Genomic DNA, 12,568 nt, shown 5'->3' with positions numbered 1-12,568 from the left:
ATTGTGGAGTGGATAGATGGGAAGGAAAATGGACAGGTTAGGTCATGTCAAAAGGATGGTGTGGAAAGGGAAGGGTGGACCTGGGATGAGAGAGGGGATAGGGAGATTTGAAAGCTGGTGAGTTTGATGTTAAGGCCGTATGGTTGTAAGCTCTTGAGGCAGACGATGAGATGTTCTTTCTCCAGTTTGTGTGTGGTCCTGTTTTGTTGGTGGAGGGGCTCAGGATGGGCATGTTGGGAAGTGGGAGGGGGAGTTAAAATAGCTGGGAGGTGGGGTTAATTTGAGTGTAAACACCGTAGATGTTCCCTGTCCCTGAGTTTGCGCTAGGTCTCTGATGTAGAGGAGACCACATTGGCGGCAATGGATGCAGTAAAGCAGGTTAAAGGAAGTGCAGGGGAATCTCTGCCAGATTTGGAATGATAAAAGGGATAGTGTGAGAGCAGGTTTTCCATCTCCTGCAGCTGCAGGGAAAGGTGCCATGAAGGATGTTATTAAGTTGGAAAGAGTGCAGAAGAAATTTACAACAATGTTGTCAGAACTCAAGGGTCTGAGTAAAAAAAAAAAAAGAGGTTGGACATGCTAGGACTTTCTTCTTTAGAACGTAGGAGACTGGAGGGGGGGGATCTTTAAAGAAGTGTGTAAGATCATGAGAGGCATGGATAGGGTGAATGCACTCAGACTTTTTCCCAGGGTTGGGGAGTTGAGGACAAGAGGGCATCAGGTTAAGGTTAGAGGGGAAAGAATAAAAGGGAACCTGAGTGGCAACATTTTTGCACAGAGGATAGTATACATATGGAATGAGCTGCCAGCAGAAATGGTTGAGGTGTGTACATTACCAATATTTAAAAGGCATTTGGACAAATACATGGATAGGAAAGCTTTAGAAGGATATGAGCCAAATGCAGGGAAATGGCGTTCACGTGGATGGACATTTTGGTTAGCATGGACAAGTTTGGGCAGAAGGGCCTGTCTCTGTGACTTGTTGTAGACTCGCTAACCTCTCGCTTTGTAGCCACAGTATTTATATGACTGGTCCAGTTCAGTTTTTGGTAAGTGTTTAACCCTGGCATGATGGTGGAGAAATTAATATTGGTAACACCATTGAATGTCTCCTAATGTGGTTCAGTTTCAAATTTTATCTGATCGTTGCTTTACTGAAGCTGTTGAAATAATGTACATCTACGTTAATATAATAAGATGTAGGAGCAGAAGTTGGCCAGTTGGTTAAATTAAGTCTGCATCATTAATCAGTGAGTCCATGGCTAATCTGATAATGCTCAACTCCACTTTCCTTCCTCTTTCCCATAATCCTTGGTTCCCATGTTCATTTAAAAATCTGTCCATCTCAACCTTGAATATATTTAATGACCCTGCATTGACCGTCCTCTGCGGTAGAGTTTCACAAGTCCACTACCCTCTGAAAGAAATTCCTCCTCGTCTCTGTCTAAAGTTTGCAGCCCCTTATTCTGAGATTGTCCCCTCTCTGCTGAGAACCATCCCTCAAGGGAAAACAGCACTTTCTCATCTTCCCTAGCAAGCCCCTTAAGAATCTTTTTTCAATAATGTTGTCACCTATTCTAACTCCAATAAGTGCAAATCCCGCTTCGTCCACCCCTCTTCGTAAGAAAATCCCTCTGTGGCAGAGATCAATTTAATGAACCTTCGTAGTCTGCCTCCAAAACCAGTATATCTCTTCTGAGATAAGGGGCCTGAAACTATAGTATTCCAGTTGTGGTCTAACTAGTGCCTTTTATGGTTGGAAATAGACTATTTAACCTCTTCCTCTGCTAGATTGACTGAATTGGCACCACTTTGTGCTCCCACGATGTGGATGAAAAGTTCAACTTCAATGCATTCCTCCCCAACCTAAAATTCACCTGGACCATCTCGGGCACCTCCCTCCCCTTCCTGGACCCCTCTATCTCAATCAATGCTGTCATCTTCTACAAATCCACGGACTCCCACAGCTACCTGGAGTACACCTTCTCGCACCCTGCCTCCTGTAAAAATGCTCTCCCATATTCCCAATTCCTTCACCTCCGCCACATCTGCTCCCAGGAGCACCAGTTCCACCACAGAAGACATCAGATGGCTTCCTTTTTCTTTAAAGACCGCAATTTCCCCTCCCACGTGGTGGTTGCTGCCTTCTATTGCATCTCATCTGCTTCCCACACCTCTGCTGTCGAACCTCACCCCTCCAACTGCAGCAAGGCCAGAACCCCCCCCCCAGTTCTCCCATTACATCCCACCAATCTCCATATATATCACAACATGCTCAGCCATTCCGCCACCTACAAATGGACCCCACTACCAGAGATATATTTCCGGCCCCACCCCTATCTGTTTTCCGTAAAGACCGTCCAAGGACCAGGAAAGTCTATGTTTCGAACATAAGCTCTTCATCAGGATGCTGCCTGACCTGCTGTGCTTTTCCAGCACCGTACCTTTGTTATAACGCTGACAATTTCCAAAACCCGTGGTCTCCAATGGCTAGCGGTTCAGCTATGGTAAAGTTGCTGGATTGGGTACAGCTGATGGTAGTGAGATCCTGTTGCTTAGATATAAAGGAATTGCTTATGATCCCAAATTGCAGTGCTGGATGAATGAGCTTCAGTGAATGTTCAGCAACAATGTATCATGACCAAGCGCGCACACTTGTGTTGTAATGTGATTATTTTTCAACAGCTGTTAATAGAAAGATCATTTGCTTATCCACTGCTTTTTGCAATCTCTGAGGATAACTGTTTATGATCAGAGGTAATTTTGAAGCAAGGTGAACCTGTTGCAGTGTCAAGACCAAGTTTGTACACAATAAAAGATTCTCTCAATTCAGCGCTGTTGTGTTGTTTGCATATACTGTGTTAAGTAACAAACTGTTTGTTTTATTTAACAGAGAGCACTTCCTGAAGACTAATGCTCAACTGAACATTCGGTGTCGACAACTGTTGTCGGAACTGTCTTACATTTACCCGATTGAAGTGGTAAGGTTATTGCACTCTTTACCTATATCTTTTATCTACAAAGTAGGGGGAGGGTTACAAATGAGAATCTCAATCACCAACAAAGTTGTACTGCAGTGGTCTGGGCTGACTACTTTGTGGCCCTGAAGGATTTAATTCTCGGGTCTTGAAAGAAATGGCGAGTGAGCTGCATTGGTTTTAATTTTGAAAAATTCCCTTGATTCAGGGAGGGTTTTATTAGATTGGAAGGCAAAATCTGTAACTTTATTGAAAAATGGAGAGACCCAGAAAGCACGTGAAATAAGATGAAGGGTGCTATTCAGTTATGCACTGATTTTGTTTTCATTCGTCCACTGAATGTGGACATGGCTGGCTAAATCAGCATTTGTCGCTCAGAGGGCTGTTATTTGTCGATCTCCATTGCTGTGGGTCTGTGTTCACATCTAGACTAGGTAAGCACAGACATTAATGAACAGCAGTCAACAGCTTTTACAACATGGTTATCGTTTGGCTAGCTCTTTATTCCAGCTTTTTATTGAATTCACATTTCACTGTCTGCTTAGGGATTCGAACCCATTTTCTCATGCTTGAACAATGCCTTGGAGTTCTGGATTGCTTATCTGGTGGCATTACCAATAGGCCATCTTCCCTACGAATTTACATACATGATCTCTTATTTCTTGTCCCTCTCTATTTAAGAAGGTTTTCTGACTGTCTTTCTCATTTAATTTTGAGATGGATAGCTTGATTCAATATTCTTTTTGACATAGTTTTAAGCTCCCTATTGAAGTTTAAAAAGCATCCAAATGTTTGAATTCAGTATGAATAAACAATGTGGAGTAAGGTAGCTGTAAATTTAGATTGGTGATTGCCTTGAAACTTAAAACCATATTGTGCACAGCATTGTCAGAACTACCAGTTAAGTGGTTCAATTTTTGTCTTCTACAGAATGATCAGAAGGATTATTTTATGTGTGGAGTCAAATTACCAAATTCAGAAGACTTTCAAGGTATCAAAATCTGTGCTTTTATTTTTGTAGACATGGTTATCTTATTCCCTTCAGTCTGACTCGCCTAGATATCAATGAGAGTCTGATTCATCAAGTAAAATAATTGTGACAACACTACTGTACAAGCAAGTCAGTTGTATGTAAAACACTTCTTAGAGTGCAAACATCCTCTTCAGCTAATCGGTTATATGCACATATTGTTTTAACTGTGCACATTAGTGGTGTTGATTTTTTTTCTTTCTGGTATATTGATGGTTGTTAATTGCATGAGCTTGTATTCTCCTCAAGAGGTTATAAATACATAGCAATGCAATAACAGGAGTAGGTGGAACTGGGTACTGCAGATGCTGGAGATCAGAGTCGAGATTAGAGTGGCACTGGAAAATCACAGCAGGTCAGGCAGCCCTCCACTCCCTCTACTCCAACCCCAACCACAACATCAAACCAGTGGACAAAGTGGGTGCAGTGGTAGTTTGGCGCACTGACCTCTACGCTGCCAAAACCAGGCGCCAACTCAAGACACCTCCTCCTACTGCCCTCTTGACCATGACCACCTTTTTTCCCCCCCCCACCACCTCCCCTGCCATCACCAAACGATCTCCCAGACCATCCACAACCTCATCACCTCAGGGGATCTCCCACCCACAGCTTCCAACCTCATAGTTCAGAAACCCTGCACCGCCCGATTCTACCTCCTTCCCAAGATCCACAAGCCTGACTACCCCGGCCGACCCATCATCTTGGCCTGCTCCGACCAAACATAGCTCGATACTGCCCTATCTCTCCTCCCCCATCCTTTAGCGCTTTAGGGAACATCTCCGGGACATCCACACCAATCAACCACACTGCCCCATGACCGAATATTTCAACTCCCACTCTGCTAAGGACATGCAGGTCCCGGGCCGCCTCCATCTCTTCTCCCTAACCACCTGACGTCTGGAGGAAGAATGCCTCCTCTTCTGCCTCGGGACCCTCCAACCCCAGGGCATCAATGTGGACTTCGCCAGTTCCCTCACTCCCCCCGCCCCAACTTATCCCAGTTCCACCTGACCAACTCAGCATTGTCCTTATGACCTGTCCCACCTGTCAATCTTCCTTCCCACCTATCCGCTCCACCCTCCCCTCTGACTTATCACCTTCATCCAGCTATTGCACTCTTAGCTACCTTCTACCATTTATATCTCCAGCCCCGAGGCTCCCATCCTCATTCCTGATGGTCTTTTGCCTGAAACGTTGATTTTTCCTTCTTCTCTGATGCTGTCAGACCTGCTGTGCTTCTCCAATAACTAGTAGGCCATTCAGCCCTTTGATCCTGTTCTGCCATTCAGTGAGATCATGGTTGATCTGTGACTTAACTCCATATGCCTATAATCCTCAATATTTTTGCTTAACTGAAAAACAATTCTCAGATTTAAAGGTTAACAACTGATCCAGCATCCACTGCCGTTTGTGGAAGAGTGTTCCAAACCTTTACCACCCCTTTGTGTGTAACCGTTCTTCCTGCTATCTCTCCTGAACAATCCCGTGCTAATTTTTAGACTCCACCCCCGTTTCTCGAATTTCCAACCAGTGGAATCTTGAAGACTTCAGTCAAATCACCCTTTAACCGTATAAATTCTAGAGAAACAAATTTACAGGTAATACTTCCTCATAATTTAACACCTGAAGTCTAGGTATCCTTCTTGTAAACTTGTATTTGTATATATCTGATCTATTCTTCCTAAGGTGTGGTGCCCAGATCTGCCCTCAGTACTCCACAAGGGGTTTAACTTGGGCTTTGTAAGGCTGCAGCTCAGGTTGAACGGCCTAGTAATAGAGTCCTCCAGGCACACCAGTGTTTTATTAGCTGTCTTAATTTATTTCCTGCACCTATTTCATGACATTTTAAAGATATATGCACTTGAATCTGCCAAGTCTCTTTAGGCATCAACTGTATTTAACTTCACAGTCTAGAAAGTACCCATATCTATCCTTCTTTTGGTGCAAGATGGAGTTTGTTTCCACTGTAACTATCTCTCAATTATGAAAATTTGTAGGTTACTGAATTATGCAAGTGTGCTAATTGTGACCCACGGGACAAATCAACACGCAAGTGCTTGAGCTCTGGCTGGCAGTCTGGGTCAAATTAGATAGCCTTGGCCAACAGCAGAAGATGGTTGTTTCTGTATGAAAACACATGGATTTGAGATTTAAATTTGTCCTAAACATACAAATTGGTGAAATTCTTTATCTTTGTCATAGACTATGATTTTGTAGCAGTTAACCAACCAATCTCCACGCCATTTGCCAGACCATAAAGTATAATAAAGGGAAGTGTAAAAAATGGGCATTCATTGAGATTCAGATGACCTGATTTGTAAACTTCAATTTGCTCCAACTTAGAGTTCTTTGATATAACAGTAACTCTTGTAATAAATTGCATTTTATTATATGCATGATGCAGTCTGGAACCACAGACAACCTTTGGTGGGCCAAATTCTTATGGAAATTTACCTCTTGCAACTTCTTGTGAGTCAGCATCCCTGATGCTTGCTCGTACAACTTTATTTCCACTTCTCTTGTCAGTGTGCCATTCAATGTCAGCAGCAAATTTTGTGAAAGAAGCTGCGTTTTTGGCATGTAAAGTTTTTAATTTAATAATCGGGTTGACAGAGAAACTACTCTATCTCTGGAATTGAATACTTGCATGACTTGATACCAGTGATATAATGGTCTCTGTTGCTATGAATGCTGGGTTATAAAGAACTTCATTCCGCTGAGACTTTATAAAACAGTATATGCAAGAGACATGTTGTAAATAAAGAAGCATAAAGTATATCTAATGGTAGTCCCTTAAGGTGTTTGTAACTTGATGTGTTGGTTTTATTGCTCAAGCTAAATTTGTATTTTTTGGTTGCTGGTTATTTTTTGGTTCACTGTCCTCACTTCGAATTGCTCTGATTTTAATTCATTAAGACATGAAAAAGTTTTGAATCATACATCAGTTAATTAGCTGTTGAATATAAGTATTAGAAGATTACTTTGCCAATAAGTGACAAAATTGTTTAGGTATGTAAATGTTACAGTTTATATTTTGTGCTGCTTGATGTTATGCTCAAGAATGGAGTGTATTTTTCATTTTTGTTCTTATATCAGCATCAGACATTATTAATGATGTGGTAGCAAAGCTGAGCACAGTGATTAAAAATAGACATGCTGGAATGCGCTCCATAAGCTGTGCAGCATCTTGACAGACAAAGAAGAATTGACATTTCAGGCAAATGACCTTTCATCAAAACTGGATGGTGCTGTAGATGAGGTTTTGACCAGAGCGAGACATAAGTGCAAAAGGGATATGGAGAACAAAAACTAGATCTGTGATAGAATGTATTGGAGGAATATATAACAAGGGTTGATGTGAAGTAAAAAAAGCTATAACAGGAATATAAACAGAAGATCGGTCCAGAGGAAGTGCAAGTAATTGCAGCAGAAATCAGGGGAAGTTTTAAGGTGGCATGGAAGTGCTGAGAGATTCAGTTTCTGTGGCTCAGGAATGGACAGGTGGAAGGAAGGATGGATAGATGCAAGGTGTGTTGACCACTGCACCAGCTGTGCTCAGTGGATCTCCATGCCAGGCAGTGACACTCATGTCTGCTATTCATAGCTCTAAAGCCGTTCTAGTTTACCAACACAGATTTGGGGAAAAAATTGTTTATACCTACATTTTGTGGAATGTTGTACTCGGAGGTTGAAAGGCTATAGCCTAGTTCCTAGTTTCAAATTCTCTTGAGACAGCTTGCAACCAGCAGAGAGAGAATATTTCTATCCTGTCTGCCTTGATTCATATCCAAGTTTCAGAAGTGAAGGGGCTTTTGTTTTAATACAAGAAAAATAATGTATAAAACATTGCTTGAATGTGCTGTCTTGATGTTGCACTCCAATGACATTGTGAATGGAAATTTTAGGCTTGTGGAAAAAGTGTTTACAAAATGTCTACTTCCATGTTGTTCCTAACCAGTGATTCAACACAAGGGGGCAACTGAGCCATACAATTGCATACACAATCTCCATCTAACAGCCGTTCAGGGTTACAGACATTTTCTGTGCTGTTGTAATAGGGGAACATAGGCCTGATTTCAAAACCATCTTCCTTGGATAATGTGTTCTAAAGTAACTTTGTCCAAAGATATGTGTAATAGATTCTGAAACATTAATTATTTCAGAAATGTTTCAGTAGCTTGAATTCTGGTTTCATGTCATATGTGTGATTTATAAAAATGTATATAGCTGTACTTCATACATAATACATATTTAGTGTAAACCTGCCATGGTTGCATTACAATCATTAATTGTTTAGAAGAACATATAAACTTATTATAGAAACATAGGAGTTGGGAGCAGGAGAAGGTGATTCAGCCCTTTGATCCGATCCCACTCTACCATTTAAAATGATCATGGCTGATCTTATTCTGGTCGCAATTCTACTTTTCTGCCTGGTTCCCGTAACCCTTTATTTTGCTTTTCATCCGAAATGAATCTATTTCTTTCTTTAAACTACTGATTGATTGCACTCTGAGGCAGTGAATTTCACCGATTCATAACCCTCTGAGAGAAGTAGGTTTTCCTTATCTCAGTTTAGAACTTAACTCCTTTTCTCTCTATATCTATGCCCTCTTGTTTGAGTGTGTTCTACGTCCACCTTATCAATCTCTTTTAGCATGTTATGTACCTCAATCAGATATCCATCTATCTTCAAAACTCCAGCGAGTACAAACCCAAGCTATTCAACTGCCTCATATGACTGCCCTTTCATCCCTGGAATTAACCTGGTGAGACTCTGAACTGTCTCCTGTGCAACCACATCCTCAAGTAAGGAGACCAAAACTGGACACCATATTCCAGATGTGATATCACAAACATCTTATACAATTGATGTTGGTTTGCTCGCTGAGCTGGAAGGTTTGTTTTCAGAAGTTTCATCACCATACTCAGTAACGTCAATGAGTCTCCGGATGAAGCACTGGTGGCATGGCCTGTTTTCTATTTGTGTCAAGGTTTCCTTGGCTTGGTGATGTCATTTCCTGTTCTTTTTCTCAGGGGGTGGTAAATGGGATCCAAGTTAATCATCCCAACGCCCATAAATGGAGCTGCATTAAAATATTTCAATGAGCCACCACCACACTACAGCACAGAGCAACTATGCAGAGCAGAGGAAAATCACCAATACAGTGTATTCAAAAAGAACGGGTACCCAATGAACACAGTCCGCCGATTTCTCAGCAACAGACACCAACTAGCAGACAAAATGGGTCCCAGAAAGACATCTCGGAAATGACTGCCAGACTACTCAGACCCCTTGGCGTCATGGTAGCCCACAAACCCACCAACACGTTAAAACAGCGGCTAATGAACTTGAAAGACCCTATACAGTCAACAAGCAGAACTAATGTCATTTACAAAATACCTTGCAAGAACTGTAACAAAAACTACATTGGACAAACAGGCAGAAATCTAGCCACCAGACTGCATGAACATCAAGTAGCCACAAAAAGGCATGACCCATTCTCACTACTATCCTTACCTACAGATGAGGAAGGACACCACTTTGACTGGGACAACACATTCATCCTAGGACAAGCCAAACAGAGACACTCAAGAATTCCTGGAAGCATGGCATTCCAATCAGAACTCTGTCAACAAACACATTGACTTGGATCCCATTTACCATTCCCCTGAGAAAAAGAACAGGAAATGATGTCACCACAGGAAATAACATCACTGACCCAAGGAAACCTAGACACAGAAAGCGGGCCATGCCACCAGTGCTTCATCAGGAGGCTCACTGATGATGTTACCTAATATGGTGATGAAACGTCTGAAAACGAACCTTCCAGCTCAACAAGCAAACCTAAATCCAGAGCCTCCACCTGAGCTACAAATCTTCTCAACTTGCTAGCCTGATAAAATGTAGCTATACTTGTTTACTTTTATAATCCAGACCTTTGGCGATAAATGGAGTAGGAGAAAGTGAGGGCTGCAGATGCTGGAGCAGGCTAAAATAAAAGGTCGGGAGGAAGGACTTGGGGGGAGGGGCGTTGGGAAAGTGATTGCCACCTATCGCATTCCCAACGCCCCTCCCCCAAGTCCTTCCTCCCTACCTTTTATTTTAGCCTGCTTGGCACACCCTCCTCATTCCTGAAGAAGGGCTTATGCCCAAAACGTCGGTTCTCCTGCTCCTGGGATGCTGCCTGACCTGCTGCGTTTTTTCAGCTCTGATGTCCAGCATCTGCAGTCCTCACTTTCTCCTAGTTGATTTTAACCTACTGCGAATCGTCTTGCAAGGATGCCTTCCTTGAAGAAGCTCCCTTCCTCCCTCTACAAGGATTTCAGTGAGTCCCTCTCTCACTGCCTAGGAATCCTCCAACCACAAGGGATGAATGCAGATTTCTCCAGCTTTCTCATTTCTCTCTCTTTTCTCCCCCCACCTAATCTCAAGTCCCTCCTCCCTACCTTTTATCTTAGCCTGCTTGGCACACCCTCCTCTTTCCTGAAGAAGGGCGTATGCCCGAAACGTTGAATCTCCTGCTCCTGAGATGCTGCCTGAACTGCTGCGCTTTTCCAGCAACATGTTTTTCAGCTTTGGCAATAAATGCCAGGATTCCATTTGCCTTTCTTAGTACACGCTGCACCTGCACACCCACTTCTGCAATTCATGCACAAAGACACCCAGATCACTCTGTACTGACATACTTTGAATCTGCTTCCTGTTAAAATAATTTGCCCTTTGTTTTTCTGGCCAAAATAGACAATCTTCTCACTTATTCACATGAAATTCCCTCTGCTAAATTCTGTATCCATCTGTAAACTCTTTATCTCCTCATCACTGCCTGCTTTCCCTCCTACTTTAGTACCATCAAAAACCTTGCCACGTTGCACTCTGTCCCTGCTTGCAGATCTTTTATATGGATTGTAATAGTTGAGGTCCAAGAACTGAACCTTGTGGCACCCCGCTATTTACAATTCACCATCCAGCTAAGGACCCACTTATCCTGATTTGTTTTTGTTTCTTGTCAGCCAATCCTCTACCAAGGCTTGTTCCCTTAACACCCTGGGATCTAATCTTCTGGATCAATCTTTTTTGTGGCACCTTGTCAAGTGCTTTCTGGAAGTCTAGATATACCACATCTACTGGATCCCCATTATTTATCTTGCTAGTTACATCCTCAAAGAGCTCCCAAGTTTGTCGTGCATGACTTGCCCTTCATGAAACTCTGTTGAACCTGGTGAATTTAGCTTTGTTTTTCCAAGTGTTCAGTTATCTCCTCCTTTTATGATTTGACTCCAACAATGTCCCCACTGGTTTAGTGGCTCTGATTATCCCACTATTACCTCACCATTGTCTTCCTCTAAAGGGCCAACATTTACTTTCACTTTTGAAAAAATTACTTATGAAAAGTTATGAGAACTTATGAAATTAGTTCTTCTGTTATCTGCTAGTACCTTTTTGTAGTTCATCTTAGCTCATTTGATTTCACTTTTAGTAATCCTTTGCTGATGTTTAAAAGTTCCCCCAATGCTCCAGAGTGCTACTAACTTCTGCACATTTTGCAGATATGTCTTTATTATCCCAGACCTCCTTGTTAAACCTCCATGGTGATTTTTCACCTTTGGCAATTTCTGTTCCTCTCAGAATCTGCTTTAGTTGAGAAGTATTTAGTATTGCTCTAAACATTTGCTACTGTTCTTCACCTGTCCTCTTTGATATTTTTGCCCAGTCCACTTTTGTCAACTCCTTCCTCAGGTCATTTTAATTATCCTTGTCTAATGATAAAGCTTTTACGTGACTCTCTGCTGACATTTTTTCAATCTGAATTTGAAACTCTAGCATGTTGTGGTCACTTCTTCCCAGAGGATCCTTAACTATAAGGTCACTTATCAGTCTTTGCTCATCACATAATACCAAATGTAAAGTAACCTGCTCCATGATGTGTCGCTCTAAGAAACAGTCCCTCATAGACTCTATGAACCTTTCTTTGAGGTTACTTTTGCCAAATTAATTAATCCAATCACTTTGCATGTTCAAATCACCCATAATTAGTGTTCTGCCCTTTTCACAAGTGCTCATTAGAACATAGAAGAATACAGCGCAGTACAGGCCCTTCGGCCCTCGATGTTGTTAATTAATCCAATCACTTTGCATGTTCAAATCACCCATAATTAGTGTTCTGCCCTTTTCACAAGTGCTCATTAGAACATAGAAGAATACAGCGCAGTACAGGCCCTTCGGCCCTCGATGTTGCGCCGATCCAAGCCCACCTAACCTACACTAGCCTACTATCCTCCATATGCCTATCCAATGCCCGCTTAAATGCCCATAATGAGGGAGAGTCCACCACTGCTACTGGCAGGGCATTCCATGAACTCACGACACGCTGAGTAAAGAACCTACCCCTAACATCTGTCCTATACCTACCAACCCTTAATCTAAAGCTATGCCCCCTTGTAATAGCTGACACCATACGTGGAAAAAGATTCTCACTGTCGACCCTATCTAAACCCCTAATCATCTTATACACCTCAATCAAGTCACCCCTAAACCTTCTTTTCTCCAATAAAAACA

The 12,568-nt window shown here is 42.2% G+C and overlaps 1 protein-coding gene across 4 annotated transcripts in view; it reads left to right on the top strand.

Annotated features, from left to right (window-relative positions):
• Window positions 1-12,568, top strand: part of uvrag (UV radiation resistance associated gene) — a 338,769-nt gene that overhangs the window by 167,255 nt on the left and 158,946 nt on the right. For all 4 annotated transcript variants that reach the window (XM_043692472.1, XM_043692474.1, XM_043692475.1 and 1 more), the window contains 2 exons: window positions 2,894-2,981; window positions 3,909-3,969. In XM_043692472.1, coding sequence (XP_043548407.1) covers window positions 2,894-2,981; window positions 3,909-3,969 — 149 coding nt within the window. The remainder of the gene's footprint in view (window positions 1-2,893; window positions 2,982-3,908; window positions 3,970-12,568) is intronic.

Source organism: Chiloscyllium plagiosum, chromosome 6, assembly GCF_004010195.1.
Source record: "Chiloscyllium plagiosum isolate BGI_BamShark_2017 chromosome 6, ASM401019v2, whole genome shotgun sequence".
In the NCBI taxonomy this organism is placed as follows: domain Eukaryota; kingdom Metazoa; phylum Chordata; class Chondrichthyes; order Orectolobiformes; family Hemiscylliidae; genus Chiloscyllium; species Chiloscyllium plagiosum.
Note: the sequence above shows the minus strand (reverse complement) of the source record. Positions and strands in the feature narration are given on the sequence as shown.